This window comes from Megalops cyprinoides, chromosome 2 (assembly GCF_013368585.1).
Source record: "Megalops cyprinoides isolate fMegCyp1 chromosome 2, fMegCyp1.pri, whole genome shotgun sequence".
In the NCBI taxonomy this organism is placed as follows: Eukaryota; Metazoa; Chordata; class Actinopteri; order Elopiformes; family Megalopidae; genus Megalops; species Megalops cyprinoides.
In genome coordinates this window covers 20519939-20536720 of record NC_050584.1, presented here as the reverse complement: position 1 = coordinate 20536720, position 16782 = coordinate 20519939, and the positions used below count along the sequence as shown (strand labels likewise).

Below are 16782 nucleotides of genomic sequence, written 5' to 3'. Positions count from 1 at the left end.
ACCAGGGCAGAGACCAGGGCAGAGGCCAGGGCAGAGGCAGGGGCAGAGGCAGGGGCAGAAGCAGGGGCAGAGGCCAGGGCAGGGGCAGAGGCCAGGGCAGAGGCAGGGGCAGAGGCAGGGGCAGAAGCAGGGGCAGAGGCCAGAGCAGAAGCAGGGGCAGAGGCAGGGGCAGAGGCAGGTGCAGAGGCCAGAGCAGAAGCAGAGGCAGAGGCAGAGGCCAGGGCAGAGGCCAGGGCAGAGGCAGGGGCAGAGGCCAGGGCAGAAGCAGGGGCAGAGGCCAGGGCAGAGGCAGGGGCAGAGGCCAGGGGAGAAGCATTTGCTTGGTGGTGTTGCAGTCACTGGCACACTGTGATGAGGGGGGCAGCATGGTGCAGAACTAAGGTGAAGGACTTGTGACCCAGAGGTTGCCAGTTCGATTCCCAGGTGTGTCCATGCTGTTGTACCGTCCAGCAACATGCTCGTCCTGGTTTACTTCTGTAAATATCCAGCTATATAAATGGATACTATGCAAACTGTAAGTTCATGTGGCAAAGGAAATCTGCTCAGCAAAAAACTAATGTGATGTTCTCATTCTCTAACAGCCAGGGACAAAGGATGTGCTTTTTTATGCTGCTCCCCAGGCCTCAGCATGGCAGACTGATTTGTCTAAGTTATATGCGCCTCATGCCTTTTTTGATGAGGATAATCCTTGAGAAAACAACAGGCCGCTTTTAATTGTGCTGTAGAACATATTAGATCAGGCACGCGTGAGACAAGGGTCCTGTGTTCCCCTAATGTTATGACTGGCATGTTTGTGTGATGTCTCTCCCATGTGGGAAGTCTTTCCTTTCAGCAGGCAAGCTTTGCATAAAAGTGTCTGACACATTCTATTCAGGGTTCTATTCAGGGATTGTCACTCAGTGTTTGAAAATGTTTTCTGGAACTGGAAAGTCCCATATCCTGTGTCCCGAACCCAGCTGTCTTTGAGCTAACTGTCACATAAGACCTCACAGGTGTAGCGTGCCACTTGCGCAGGCCAGCACCTTGCCAGCATATGATCCTGTCTTCCAGCTTTGATGTATTTAAATGTTGCCTCATGTTGATGGGATACAGCCTTTAAGTAACATCTCTAGTGACTGAATGAACAACGAAGAAACAGAACAAAGTACTGTATGTCCAGCAAGGAGATTAACTAAGTACCATTCGGTTTTTGGCTTCTGTTGCTCTCTTCTAAAGGAGACCTTGGTCAGTTTGATGTAATCAGCATCATTGTACTCTGTATGTTGTAAAAAGAATTGGAACAATTGAGAATAGGGGAAAAATGAAAAAAATGAAGTTGATACAGGAGTAATTTACCTCACTGAAAGTAATACTTCCATTGCGGTGTACTGCTGTACCCATAATTAGCATTTGTGCTGGAATGGGAACAATGCTTAAATTAAGAGGCATTTGAAAGGAAAAAATGTTTTCCACAGAATTCTTTAGTTTTTTAGCTCTACTGCATGAGTGCTGTGAAAGGGTGTTAACAGAGTAAATAATGTTGATTGCTTCCTTGTCTGGTTTTCCCAAACTGCCAGCAGGTGAATGCCATGACTAAGTGAAATGACATGTTAGAACATGATCAGATTTTTTTTTCTCTACAATCATTTATTTGTGTATACTGTTTAGGATGTCATTGTCCCTAGGAACCTAGCAGTATTTAGTACTGCTCTTCTGGTTCTCTGGTTTTATTGTGGTGGTTTTGAGTTTGGGGTAGTTTGCTATAATTTCCACAAATGGTTCCCAGACTGTCCCAGATGTCAGGAAGCTTGTCTGGTGGTGCTACGCAGTGACCTTTCACAACATTCCACATCTTTGTAATTATCCCAAAATCTTGGCTGTTATGTGCCTTGTATTTCTCTTCTTCAGTAATTGAAACACACTCATTTACTATAAGTGACTGGAAAATTAGTTTTTTATTGAAATGAACAGTCACACAGAGCAGACAGTACATTTTTTGGCTAATACAGTTAACAGAAAATACCTTGTATCTGGCCAAATTATCTGTGATGGTCATAAACAGTGAATCATGGTTAAAAAGATTACATTTGGTCCTTTTTCATGCTTTTTTTGGATACTTTCCTTGGACTGTTTGATGTGATTCATTAGGTCAGAAGGATTTAACCTTTGTTTCTGAAGTATTGTTTTCATGTGTGTTCATTATCTCTATCCACATGGGGAGAAATGTTTTTAGAAGAACAGCACACTGTATGAAATGCAGGGGGTTGCTGAGGTGCTTGAGGGGGAGAGTTGACAAAGGACAAGTGGCTCCATTAAGTGGATATTTTACACAAGTGAAGTTGACACCAAGGGGAATTCCTTTATTTTGGCAAATGTAGAAATGAAAATAAGGCAGTGAGGGCGTATTGTCAGTTTACTTGGAAGTAGAAGGGGGAATGAAAGAGTACATATGCTCAGTGGGAAAGAGACAGACTAAAACACACACACACACACACACACACACACACACACGCACACACACACACACACAGACACACACACACATACACACACACACACACACACACACACACACACAAGCACACACAGATTAATACTGGGCCCAGCACTCGTAAGTTCTCCATTATTCAATAACTGAGGGTCTTGCGTTGAAGCGCAAACGCTCAGGTCTGTAAAGACAATGAAATAGTGAGGTTAGATCCCATAAAATAGCTGGAGTGACACGTAGTGAGAACAGTGCTTTGTTCATTAAAGATTTTCCGATATTTAATCTCTTGCAAAGCCCTTTTTTACTGAGGCTGTAATAAGTAAATATTCCTCCCAATACCCAGCAGGGGTATGACTACACCTCTTCTCAAAACAGACTGTAGGAGGACCAGTATTTATTTACATTAAAGCTTCCTTTAACACTGCCATGAATCATGCTTCAGCTTTTTTGAAAACACATTATGGCCTTTATTCTCTGAATTGGCTATGGTCTGTGAGTCATTAGCGCAAAGTTTATATGACTTTAATGTAATTTTTTTCCTTTTGTCTTCCCTTCCTGAACATTGTACGCAACATATTTATTCAGAATTTGTCTCCAAGTACAGCATCTATTATATGTGAAATTGTGCCATTTTGTTGTTGTTTCTTTTTGTCTGAAGCGTTTTGCTACAGCTGCATTGGTCAGATGATGCTGATATAAAGTGATTTCAAATACTCTGTAAAGGTTGCGTCTTGAAACTATTTTTTACAGGCGAATGAGTGGGGCCACCACTGGAAGACAGCAGCGCCACTAAAAAAAAAAAAAAACACGAGTCAGACAAGATCCCTGTCAAAAATCACAGAAACTTTTCAGTTTCACTAAGACATTTCAACCTGACATACAAAGCCCAAAATACATGGAGAGGCAGTGATTTAATGCAGCATGTTGGGTTTGCGGAAAAGACGCTGACCGATGCATAATTAACCACGAGTGCCATCCACACAGCAGCAAAGCGGTTTGATACAATTAGTGGGTCTTTGTGAAAAAGGGCTGCGTTGCACAGCAAGTTGATTTGATTTGGATTTGTTTCGAGTGGATTTTGGGCTCATTCGCATTTGTAGTGTGTTTTGAATGTGTTGAGTGCACTCTTTGCAGTGCATTTTGATTCTGTCATGTCTTTTCACATGTGTACATTTATCTTGAACTTTCCATTTACCTCTCCTTATGCGGCCTCTCTGTGTCCATTTTGAAAGAAAGGGTAAGGTGCAGGAGTGTCTGAATGAAAGGAGCTGTGTGGAAAAAATGAGGTATCTCCTTGCATCCTCTCTGAAAAGCTATGCCGGGGCTCTGGAAACAGAGAGTTCTACCATCAGACAAAATTCGAAATTCTACCATCAGACAACACGGCAGGCGTCGGTAGGTCTAAACCAATCATTTAAAGAAAGAATAAGTAAATGCTGAGTGCATATGCTGGAATGAAACTATTGCCTCAGGCTTTAAACATAATACTCTGACGGAACTGAGAGTCAAGGTCCTCAGATGTTGTTTTCTTTCTTTGCTTTTTGGGTTCATCCAGCTTTATCCTGGCAACATACCAAACAATCAAATTCCCCATTTTTTTCCTAAAGCCACATAATGGATTCAAATCAGATTCATGTGTTTTTTTTGAATGCAGTTGAATGCAGAAAAATAGTGGCAAATTGACATTGATTTTGGAAAAATGTAATTCTCCACAGTTTTTCATGGGCCAAAGATAGCATACGGAGACTATTTAAGGCAATTCAGTGTGTGGATTGCTTCTCATTTAAAAAGTCAACCTGATGCAGTTTTTAAGTGGACGACCTGTAATAAAGCAGAATGTGTTTAAATAGGTTTCACATTTTAGCCTATGAAGCCGTACAAATCTATTATCTCCAGTTTACAATCTGATTTGGATATCTTATAAAATGTACAAATACACAAAGACTAGAGGTTTCATCTAGTCTTATAATTGGGTTTATCTGTGTGCTGTGCTATACAAGTGTACAGCAAGAATCATGTTCTGGGAAGATCATGTAAAATCTCTGCGATGTGCATGATTTACATACAAAGGAGAGAACAAACACCGCTGCTGGACATGACACAGTCTCTCATATGGTGAATGTGCTGGTATCCTCAGAGGCTGTATGGGAGTTGAGGGAGATTTCCACCGCCTGCTCGTTTCTGTGGCGGAACCGCCTCCTCCTCTGGCCAAAACTCTTCATGGCCTTGAGGATGTTCTGGCGGAAGGAGGCACCAATGAAGGCGTAGAGCATGGGGTTCAGACAGCTGTGGGTCAGCGCCAGGCTCTCTGTGATCTGCATGGCCATGTCCAGGTTCTTGCTGATCTCGCAGTGGGTGACCAGGGTGTAGATCACATCCATGGCACGGCAGAACTTCACGATGTTGTAGGGCAGCTGGGTGACGATGAAGACCCCCACCACCACCATCAGGACCTTGAAGGCCCTCCACTTCTTCCCTTGCGTCACCTCCGGGACCCTGTAGAGCGCGCAGGCCACCCGGGAGTAACAGAATAGCATGACCAGGAACGGCAGCAGGAAGCCGAGCATGACCTCCAGGATCTCCAGGCTGGCCTTGGTGGGAATGGCCATACTGGACGGGTAGATGGGCATGCAGGCTTTCCTGGTTGTGCCATGCCAGACGGTGGTGAAGACCATGTCCGGGATGCCCAGCACGAAGGCCACGGCCCAGACCAACAGGCAGACCAGCAGGCAGTGCTTCCTCCTTACAGCTCTGCCCATGGCATTGTTGGACAGGGCCAGGTAGCGGTCCACGCTGATGCAGGCCAGGAACAGCATGCCGCAGCTGAAGTTCATGTCGTACAGTGCCGAGGTCACCTTGCACATGGCCACCCCCAGCTCCCAGCCGCCGACTGCATCGGCCGCCCAGAAGGGCAGCGTCAGCAGCAGCAGGAGGTCGGCCACGGCCAGGTTCAGGATGTACACGTCTGTCATGGTCTTCAGCCGCTTGTAGTAAATGTAGACGGCCACCACCATTGAGTTCCCCGCCAACCCCACCACCAGCGCCAGAGTGTAGATGGCTGGGAGGAACACCCTGGCAAAGGAGCGCACTTCCTCCTTGTCGCAGACTGTGTGGTAGTCATCATAGCTGAAGTTGAAGCTGTCGTTGTCATGGTCCATGTAGTCAATGTACTCATCATCCTCCATGACCTCTCTTTGTCACAGTAGGTTTCTAGAAGAGGGGAAAACAACTATTTATGACTCATTCATTGCATATTTTTAAATACATGATATACAGTAGAAATTGCATTTTACTCTGTCAGTTGACCATGATGGTGATTATTTCAGAGGGGATGATGGGAGAGAGAATGAATTTGCGTTTGATGTATTTTTCCTCAAAGAATCCCTGGATTTAAATCACTGAACATCTGCTAATTTGTTAATCTTGAAACAATGGTAGTTAGTAAAATATTTAATTATAGCCTTTGACAAGTCTTCCTTCAGCTTTTGTCCCTTTCATTGTTCAAAAAGACTCCCAGAAAAGTCCCTCACTCCCAGAAAGTGTTTCTGATGTATTACATTTAAAGAAGGTAGTACTTCCAGATTCTTCCACTTATTTGCCCTTTCCTACTTCTTCCTGGTGAATAGAGGAAAATAGGATGACCTAGCCAAGTGCCTGGGGTCCTGGTGGATCAGTTTCTTTGAAACGTACTTATGTATGCATTACGTTAAGTGTAAGTTGTCTTCATAGTTACATGCTGTATGGAAACGCAGAGCATCGGTCTCAGTCCTGCTGGCCCAAAGCCCAGATTCTGCTATGAACAGGTATCCTCTACAAACACATATCATATCAAATCCAGAACAAACCCTGTTTGTAGAGGAAAATTGTGCGCGTAGTCATGAGTCACAGTCTTGAGAGTTTTGTGTCGGTGTTTGCAGGCAGACCCGTGTTTGATCGAAATTGCCACTTGACTGCCTTACATTACAGCAGTTCCCATTTTAGAGATTTCAGACTGTGACTTAAGATGCACTCTCCTCATGAGGAGATGAGAAGATTCTGATTGAAGCCAGCAGGGAGATAGGCTTCCTGTTGTCTGCTGACAGATCTTTGTTTGGGCAACTGTTGTGTCTTTCCAAAGATCCCTCTCATGTTAATAAGCAGGCCAGAGCAGGAAGTCAGTGGGGTGCTTGGTCTTATTTGACAGTACAGGAGTTTTCACCACAGTCACTGCTGCACACCGGTTCAGGCAAAATATGAAAGTCTTCTCTCTTGTGCTAGGATTATTTGTCTAGTGTCACTGAATCTGTATGTGCTTTTGATTATAAACCTGGTTGGAAAAGAGCAAGAGAAGGCACCATTCAGGCCTCGCAACTACTTTTCTGTACTGCTATATTAGTGCCTTTTGCTGTCTAGTGGTAAAATAATGTACGGCTGCTATTTTGTGGGAGCCACTCACTCATTCACATGCATAAGTGAGACACAATAACTTTTCTACTTCTCCTTTATCACAGCCAATTACTGAAAAGCATTTTAGTTGTCAAATGAAGTTTATCATCAGCATGTCCTTTTCTAGCATTTTGTAAAATTGACCTACTGTCAATCATCTTGTGCAGCTGGAATAATAATAGTGATAAAGCTGTCTATAGTCTAATTTATAAATCCCGGCTGTAGCTATTAGATCAGTCATGTGGACAAACCACCTAAAGCCTTGTTTAAAAGAAAATGGTTATTAAACTTTACATGATAATATTAAAATTTGGGAGAGTGGATTTCATCCATTTCACAAATGTAACACTTAAATACATAATTGCTCAGAGGTCCAGTTTGCGTTTAATACTGTGTAAATTTTTTTCAACATATTAGGGTATTGACAATACAGTACTATAATTATTACAATTCTAGTTGTGATAATAATTTATAAAAATATAAATTTATAACACTTCATAATAAAATTCACCCAACATAATGTAACGTGTTAGAGAAGCAATATTTTGAGATACTTTGCTTGACATATTGCACATGCTTACTGCCTCCCTGCTTTTCTATTTGACATTTTCACTTGATTATAAATTTGATTTGTTAAGTAAGGTTTTCCACTCTTTGTTCTATTAATTGCACTTAGTGAAAATTGCATATGATATTTTGTATTGCATGAATATAAACTTTAAAATTTAGTACATCTGTTTTCAAAAGTCTTTTCATAAACAAGAAAAGACCAGAAGTAAACCAAACTGTGCAGAGCATAATAAGCTGAAAAGGCAATCTGGTAGCCATCTGTGATGCAGTCACCTTTAAAACCTTCAAAGCAAATTTCAAACATAAAGATTCAATACATCTAATCACAGAAGTCAAAGATTTTCAAAGAAATTCAAAGAAACACTATAACTAACTTTTTCCGAGCAGCAATTCTCAATGAAAACCTTTTAAAGTATCTTTTCCCCATGACACTAAATTCAGGGGCTTTGAAGGAAAAAAATCTGTGAGGGTATAGATGTTGCATGTAAAAGAAATCCATGGTATCCCGTTTTACAGCCATTGCTTACATGGCAGCTCCGGGCACCCCCTCTTATACATGACTCATTTTCATATTTATTTAAGTCTCAGGGAAAACTTATAAAAGGGCCATAAATTCCTGCAATCCCAGTTCTACCTTTTAACTACAGTTTGACAAAACCCTTATGGAACATTTGCACAACCTGGCAGATTCCTGGATTTTAACTTCTGTGGTCTCAGCAGAAAAAAAAATTAAAAATGCATGCAATAATAGCATGTAAAAAGACTAAAAATAGATGTGCTAATATATGTTATAGGCAACTATACTACAAACACATGCATATTGAGTCACATACATATGTAGTTTTACTAACTTAAGATCTAAGTAAGTATCCCAAATAACTGAGTCAACTTCGAGTACATGCAATAAATGTGTATATCTTACCTTCTCTTTTTCAAAACTCCTGGGGTGTAACGCTGACTGAATGTACAGTATTCCTTCTCTCTTGGTACTGTCAGTGCGTTGGTGACTCCCTTGAAGTACTTCACATAGTCTGCGAACACCTCTGACGTTACACAGATTGAGTGTATGTGATCCAAGTGAGAGACGCTCCCTGTAGGCAGGGATAGGATTACAGATACAGTAGAACTCCAGCGATCTGCTTTGTGCCCTGTGTGAGTCAGTGGAGAGGAAGTTATTGCACCAAGCCAAGTCCTTAGCTAAATTCTTTCTGGTGTTTCAGGGAGACCGCAGTGATTAATAAAGTTGGCGCATGGTGGGTGGAGGATGTCAGCTGGATTCCTGTAGCTCACCTGTTTTCCTAGTTATGGCATAGATTTTGGTCTGCAGCTTGGAAAAAAGGGTCGATCCCACTTTTCCACAAGTGGGTGAGATGCAAATAAGGGTGCCAGTGTTAAGGCTTACTCTAGAAACAGAAAACAAGACCAGGGTTTATGCTAGTCTATACCATGTCAAATAAAGTTTAATAATTCTCTCTCACACTTTGACCCCGGCACCAGTAAACATGATGCAATCTTTGAAACAACTCCACCTCTTGGCTGCTGCATAGTTCAAAAGTATTTCCTTTTGTGGACAAGATATGGATTTATAATCATTTAACAGATCACTGAACGTGTTGTAGAGTAATGTTTAATTTTCCACAGAATTATTTACTGACCATTTTATAACTTTATCATGTGTTATTGGTACTTTATTTAAACAGAGCTATATAATTATATGATTTGTTTATGTAAAGATAATATACACTGACCCAGTTAATATACCTCTCCTTTTACCACAACCCTCTTAATGTGCTTGAAAATTACTTGCAATGTCTCATCTATTACCAAGCTATAGGACCCCTTTTTAAATATGTTCCAGTAAATCTCATTTTTATTGCAGAGTAAACCTGAGGCGAACTGTTTAAAAATTCATAACCTTATCGATAATACTGGTCTGAGGTAATTTAGAATAGGAATTTACTGTTAATTTAATTCTAATGTGTGGTAATGTGATGGCCTTTTGCAGGGCAGTGGCATGTAATTTTCAAAAATGTGAAATCCATTCTTCAGGCAAAGATGCATTTGTAATGTTATATGCTAATTTAAGCAGTGTTTGTTTCCCCTGGTTGCATTATTTTCTCAGAGCTTGTTAGCTTGCTGTCAGGTATGGTTAGCTAGAAAGAAAAAGAGGATTCAGCATCGGATAATAGCTTTACAGAAATGGGTTGCATCTGAAAATGTTTTAAGGCATCTAGTTTTCTCGCTAACCTAATAGCATTGCATTAGCATAGGACTTACCTCAGTCTTTAGGATGTACTACCACTTGCACAGTGTCTTTAGCCGGTGTTGTTTATACAAATTGTTCATTAGGATCAGTTTTAAGTTCAGTGGATACCATCGGTAAAATGCTTTTACCTCTATATTCATATTCAGTGATATGGCTCATAACTGAATCAAAAGGTGCAATTTCTGTTATTGATTACAATTAAACTGCAAAAAAGTGTTTATTGTGTAGTATGAGAATGTCACTGTTCTTAATATGATATTGTTAATATCCCAGTACTCTTAATATATCAAATTACGGCTGCAAGACATTGGTGATATAAAGGTTGCACTGCAGTTCTTTTTTTTTTTTTTTTTTTTTCGCTCCCAGGGTTGAGTGTCAGGGGTTACTGCAGTGTCATTCAGCCCAGTAGGCAAGTAGAAGCCAGCTGTGCAAACAGCATGGGAAGGGGACTTGTGAGCTACTCATTCATTATCACAGAATAAAACAAAAACATGCAAATGGTAAAATAAATCAACAAATAAACATTCGGTAAACAACCCATTCCACATCCTGCATTTAACGGTGAGAGACAGGCTTTTGTTGCTGTGATAGAAATGCACGACATACATGGTCTGGAACCTGATATTTTCACTTTTATAGGGGTTTCAATGCCAATGGTCCTTGCTGAGATCACCCAGGTAGTGTTATGGCATCCCAAAGGGTGGAACTGCAGCACATTTAGTCATCTAATCATAAGCACTTATAGTACTGAGTTCCATGCTCTCTTGCGTGCATTTGCACAAACTATGGATGTGTTAGCCTCTGGCCTAGTTACGGTATACTGTAAATGTAATTGTACCTTAATTGAGGAAATTGAGTTTAACAGTAAATGCTACAGTACAAAGGAACTCTGCGTAACTAGCATAATCCCCTTGCCCCATCTGAAGGGGGATGGACCATCCTATTGAGAAACCATCAAGTAACTTATCCTTAACTGAACACTAGCTACTGGGCGAATAGGATAATGCACCTTGCGCTATGTGTCACCTACATGTCACAACTTAATTGTGCTCTGATCGAGTGTTTAATGACAGTCTAATCGTGTTACATAACTGGTCACCAAGGATTTGGTATGCTTTCGAAGGTGTGGCGTGCGTAATTAGCTCGGCCCCACCCTGTGGAATGAGAAGTAGCATTCATATTCTGTTAAGGTCACAGTCACTTTGTTTTGGTTTGTTGCCTCTTAGGGACAAGTAAGGACATGATCGGCACATGTCTGTTGAGATCATACTGAGGGTTTATTTATCTTTATGGCTGTCATTAACACTACTTATGTAACATAAGTAATTGGTGCTCTCTGTCACGAAAACACATGCTAGCTGGGGGAAACATTATTCTAGCTAGACATGCTAGGCAATAAAATGGTGTGCAGATGTGTGCTATGAGTTTGTTTTGTATAAAATAATGAATCACAGTTATTTTTTAACAAGCTTCTGTCCAGCCAAGTGAATGTTGTCCACCATAAAGAGCTTTTATTGGTGAAAATAGTGGGCATAACACCAGTGGTCTGTATACACAGTTTTTGTAGTCATGCCCATCGTATTGGGAGAAAATGTTTCATTTAAGCATGTGTGTCTGTGTAACACAACATGAAACTATTGCAGAATGGTGTTTACTGTACAGTATATCTGTATTGAGGTTTTCATGACAGTTATGTCCTCAGTGCTGGCTGATAGGCTTAAGGGCTCAGGCAAAGCAAGATTGTTTTCATCACATCCACAGATAAAGACAGCCAAGTGTCCCACACCTCTTTCCCAGAGAACATACATTTTTATCATTCCAAGAATATTCTCCAGTAGATAGCTTTGGCAGGCCTGCCTAGTCCTGTGCTTGCTTTGTGCTGCAAAAACCACACCATCACTTATATGCAGTAACAAGGGTTATTCCTCATCTTAAAAACACAGAGGCATATTATTCTTAATAGTCATAGTATTTTTTGAAGCTTGAGCTTACACTGTTGCTAAAGACTACAAACTTGAATTTTGCAGAATAGTATCTATACAGTTGCCTGTTGCGAAGAATGTAGTACTTATAAGAACAGCAGCGCTAAGAAGATGTAGCTTGATAACATGCAGAGATGTGCCTCTTAGAATTCATATAATAATATATGTGAATATTGTATGGGTAAGAAATGAAAACAACAACATTCATTGTGTTATAAATCACATTGCGTCTTCTTGTTTGTGTATCAAAAGAGATCATGCATGAGCATATGTCCTGTTGTATGGGAACAAAGGTGGCATTGTGATTGCAGTCACTTCTGAAACTTTGGGCAGCTGGCATGCAGGTGAAATTCAGTCAGCCATTCCATCACAGACAGCTGTTTTCTGTAGTAGTATTTTGTAGACAGTATTTTGATCTGTCCTGATTAGCCAATAGACATGTTTTAACACCAGGTTCAAAGGTCGATTTTACAGAAGGTACTGTTTGCAAGTCATTTCCTTATATTATTTAATTAGAAAACATCCAAGGGTGACACATAACTTTCATTCTGCATGTTGTCTATGAGTACCGCTGGTTATTCACTGGAGTATTTCAGGTTATATACTTTGCTCAAAGGGTGCAATGCCAGTGCTGAACCTGGGAAGAGATGCTTCTTTCAATGTGTTGATAAGATGCTGAGGCTCACCCTGCTGGTTATGCACAGCTTCTCATCTCTGTTCCCTCACTGAAATGTTTGAACAAGTAAAACCTTTTTTAAACCGATTGGAACTTAACAAGCTGGTGGTTTCCAGATGCCCCCCCACCCCCCCACCCCCCCCAAGGGTTTGCAACTCGTCTTGTTTGTGTCCACTGTCGCAGAGAGTCCCCAGAATTTGCGTAAACAGGAAACGAGGCTTTTGGGTCACCCCACACCCTGGCCCTGGGCACATAATGGTAGTGTCCCGAGTGACTGCTGGCTGCTCCACTGGAAACCCTGCCTCGTGTCACAGCTGCATAACTGCATGACTTGAGGACTGGGCCAGATGTGTGCAGTCCTGGCTTCGGTTCATAGCCGACACGGCATGCCGACCGCTTTATTTATTTGTTTTTTTTTTCTTGACCTTTACATAGATGCCTTCACATACACTCACTCTAGTGCTGTGAGTTAGTGATCACTTAAAACTTCCTAACAGACCTTTCCACATCCACCCCTGAGGCTTCTGAAGTATGTTTTTTCATTCCACAGGCATTCTGATGGGTCATATTTACACTGTAGAAAGAACAAGAGTGCTTCAGTGTTTCTCTGCCTAGTGGTGGTCAGTCCACAAAGGACCACCGTTCAGGGACATTGTGGATATATCTTGGATGGAAAGGAGACCTACACAAATTTACCTTTTGCTTGATTCAAAGGCACCTCGCATGAATTCCAAGAAATAATAGAAATATGCTTGATTATTGTTTGTTATTTTTTTCTCTACCAGTTGAGCCATACTCGATCAGAGGCTACACATTTGTTGCAAAGATACTCTACATAGATGTGTTTGTGTGGGTAGGAGTAGATAATATAAATGAAGGCAATGGTATTTATGTGTGTCTTGAGTTATAACAGAGTTTATTGACATTTTTATTTCCAAGTGAACAAACAAATGTGTCCTTAAATACGGTCACAAAAGAAAATGGTAGGAGATGAAAAATAATGAACTGCTTTAATTTTTCATCATGAAAGTGATTATGAAGTGTGTCTCTTTCCAAAGATTTTCTGTGTGTCTCATTCCACCCATCAACAATAATTACGCCAGGGCATTCTACAGACATCTGATTACACTCACATGTAAGCAATGACAAATATCAGCAAAAGAGAAAAGGTCTTGGAAGAGAAGTGGTTTCCACACTACTCATAAAGTTTTAGGTCAATAACTTTGTAAAAGGGGAAAAAAATACATCAGACCTCAACAATGCGTTGCATCACGCGTGTGGTTTCTGCAAGGAAAACTTGTGAACGTTTGTCTGTCAGCAGTTGTAACCATGCTTGACATCAACAATGGATATGAAGCTCTTGGAGTTTGTCCACCAGTGGTGAATAGATTATAGGGCATGAGGACATTTAAGATGTCTCAGTTTCCTAATGGTGTTGGATGTGTTTCAGGTGCAGGAAGCCCAAACTGCAAGGTGGCAATTGTGCTCTGCAGAAGCTTGTCATGTGACTCCACCCAAAGGTAAATCTGTCACCATTATGTCATTTTGTTTCATCCAATGAGAGCCATTCTCTTCACTGGGTAAAAAAAGAACAAGGTATCCAATGCTGTTAATTTTTATGAACAAATGTGTTTTGTTTATGTTCTATTTATTTTTTCTTTATAGTAACGATGTGCAGTGCACTCAGACCCCTTAAGGTCTTATACTAAATCTGCTGACAACAGGACTCCCACAGCCCTACTACACACTGCCTGCCAAAGGGAAAAATAAGAAATAATAAATTAAGACTCCTGCGTGATTGCGCTGTTAAATGACAATTTTGTGTTATTATTTGTATTCTTCATCCGAGCCTCTTACTGCTGCGAAGATGAATAGCCCAGCAGGTAATGGGTTGTGCGATTTGCAGTGTAATTTGACCTGCTGGCTTTCAAACCAAAGAATGAATTCCTGCTGAACACACCTCTTCCCAGCATTCAAAGGAAAATGCCAGGGGTACTCGGTGTTGAGAATGTCCGAAAAGCAAGCCCAGCTGGATCACATGATTTATTGGTGCGGCGCCTCGCCTAAATACCACTGGCTCTGCACTATTCAAACAGCCATTAACCACATCCAAGTTCAATATTGTCTCTTTTCTTTGCCACCAGTTTTTCCCTCTTCATGATAAATGGAGGATTTATCCCTGACACACTGAAAACATGTCCCTAGAAGAGGCAAACTAAATCACTTTTTTTAAGCTTTTTCCTTTTTAAGCAACTCGTTTTGAATTGCATCACGTGTTAGGCTTATTTCACTGTGATCACCCTGCAGCTGTGCAGGAACACTGCACTAATACACTCATATGCAACCAGTGGCTAGTTCTCACATGAAATCTCCCACAGTGCACCAGAGTGAAGTGAGCACCAGTTGGAGGAGAGGCACTTCTCCGGTAATAACATCCGAGTAACCCGCAGGCGCCCGATGAGTGCCGCAGATGCCTGAAAGTGGTGAGATGAGGAAACTCTGCTGACCTGTGGCAGAATGAAGCCATTTTCTTCTGCTGCTGTAGACTCGTGGTTATTGTTGGCTGATTAGACTCAGCCTGTACTCAGGACAAGGGCCTCACTGACTGAGTCATCCAGGAGCCAAGCGAACTTGTTTCTCATTTTTCAAAGGGCAGAGAAAATAGCGGCTAGTAAACGATTCTGGTGTATGTGGGCTACACGGTCCTATGGATGTAAACTAAATCCTTTACTGACGTCAGCTAAGATAATAAGGTCCACATGGTTGAAAGAAAAAAATGCAGTTGTTTTTTTTCACCACAGCGATGTGTGAATGAAGCTGCCTAGAGTGTAAGTAACAGTGTAAGACAGATAAGAGTTTGGTGTGTGTGTGTGTGTGTGTGTGTGTGAGAAAGAGAGAGAGAGAGAGAGAGAGTGAGAGAGAGAGGACCCAATGCTATGTTTATCTTCAGCACCATCTGCCTTACACAGGAGTCTCAGAGCTGTAATTAACAATGTTAATCAGAGCAGTTCTCTGTTGCTCCTAAACTGTTTGTGCCAGAGCAGTTCCTTATCTCTGTTCTGAAGATTGAAGGCCATTCTGCTGCCGGGAAAGGGCTGTCTGCTACTGTTAGAGGCTTCACCAACAAATAGTTCCTTGGAAATAGGTTCCACATTCCCAGTGTTTTTGGCACCAAACACCCCACACCACCCAGCAACCAGTATTTATGTGTTTTGCATCAGTCATTAATCTGTGGTGTTTTTTAAAATTATTGTTGTAGTTCTGAAACAGTGAAACAGCAACTGAAATAGTTGCTGCTAATTGACTTAGAGGCTTGTTATAGAGCCAAGGCCTACCCTAGCCACACCTAAGCCAGAATGGTTAGTTCACCCTAACTGCATTAAATACGTGCATTGCATCAGCCTCACCCTTCCTAGATCTCATACTGTTACCGTCAAAACATGGCAATGTTATCCCAGGGCTGCGTCGTCAGAGTAACATTTTGATGATACTTAGTGTTAGCAGTGTAACACAATGACATGTGCCACAGGCCATATGTTGTCAGGCGTCTCCTGTTCCCACCTTACACTACCACCAGAATATTTACTGAGATCTAAAACTATCTTTAGCTGTCTGCCAAGCTTCTTTATACATCTGTAAAAATTGTTAGAATATGTTTATATAAACCAAAAGTTTCCTAGGGATTTGATGGCATATACAAATATCAGAAACTCATCCACTCTGTCTTTGTGCAACGACCATAAACCCTAATAGCGTACTGTTTATGTGTCATTAAAAGAAAGCTGAAGATTTACTATGTTTACTATGGAGATACAGTAATGGCCTGTTATTGGGATTGTCATAGTTTGCACAATATAACAATAACAATATAAGACATAACAATAAGATTAACAATACCCATTTGAGCTTTGCAGGCTGCTGTAGATTTACATTTATTCATTTAGCAGACGCTTTTATCCAAAGCGACTTACATAGGTTACAGTTCTTTACAATGTTATCCATTTATACAGCTGGATATTTACTGAGGCAATTGTGGGTTAAGTACCTTGCCCAAGGGTACAGCAGCAGTGTCCCAGTGGGGATCGAACCGGCAACCTTTCGGTTACGAGTCCTGCTCCTTAACCACTATGCTACACTGCCGCCCAGATGTTATGAGTGGTCGTTTCTTTTGACTTGTGGAACAAAGGGATTGTAGTGTACTTTAAAAAAATTTTCTACTCTTATTTAGTAGTTTCTTATATGTATTTACACAAGAATCAATGCATGACACAGATTGAGCAACCCATTTGAAATTGCCAGTGATAGGGTGTGGCCTCCTGTGATGTCTTTGATCTGACTGGAGGCTCCTCCTCCTGTTCCGCTGACCCCTCCCTTTTGAAACATCACCTCTGCCAGG

The 16782-nt window shown here is 41.3% G+C and overlaps 2 protein-coding genes across 2 annotated transcripts in view; one reads left to right on the top strand and one right to left on the bottom strand.

Moving 5' to 3' along the window:
* The window catches only part of acad11 (acyl-CoA dehydrogenase family, member 11), a 43499-nt gene that overhangs the window by 19715 nt on the left and 7002 nt on the right, over positions 1–16782 (top strand). The window contains exon 14 of the mRNA XM_036516974.1: positions 13837–13885. Within this exon, the coding sequence (XP_036372867.1) occupies positions 13837–13885 (49 nt within the window). The remainder of the gene's footprint in view (positions 1–13836; positions 13886–16782) is intronic.
* ackr4b (atypical chemokine receptor 4b) lies at positions 2572–8693 on the bottom strand. Its single transcript, XM_036516962.1, has 2 exons — positions 8385–8693; positions 2572–5677 (listed from the first exon to the last, which is right to left on the bottom strand). The coding sequence occupies exon 2, from the start codon at positions 5650–5652 to the stop codon at positions 4576–4578; it is 1077 nt and encodes a 358-aa protein (XP_036372855.1). The 5' UTR covers positions 5653–5677; positions 8385–8693; the 3' UTR covers positions 2572–4575.

Excerpts from the sequence above, each read along its gene's own strand:
- ackr4b (XM_036516962.1), bottom strand. The coding sequence starts at position 5,652 with ATGGAGGATGATGAGTACATTGACTACATGGACCATGACAACGACAGC.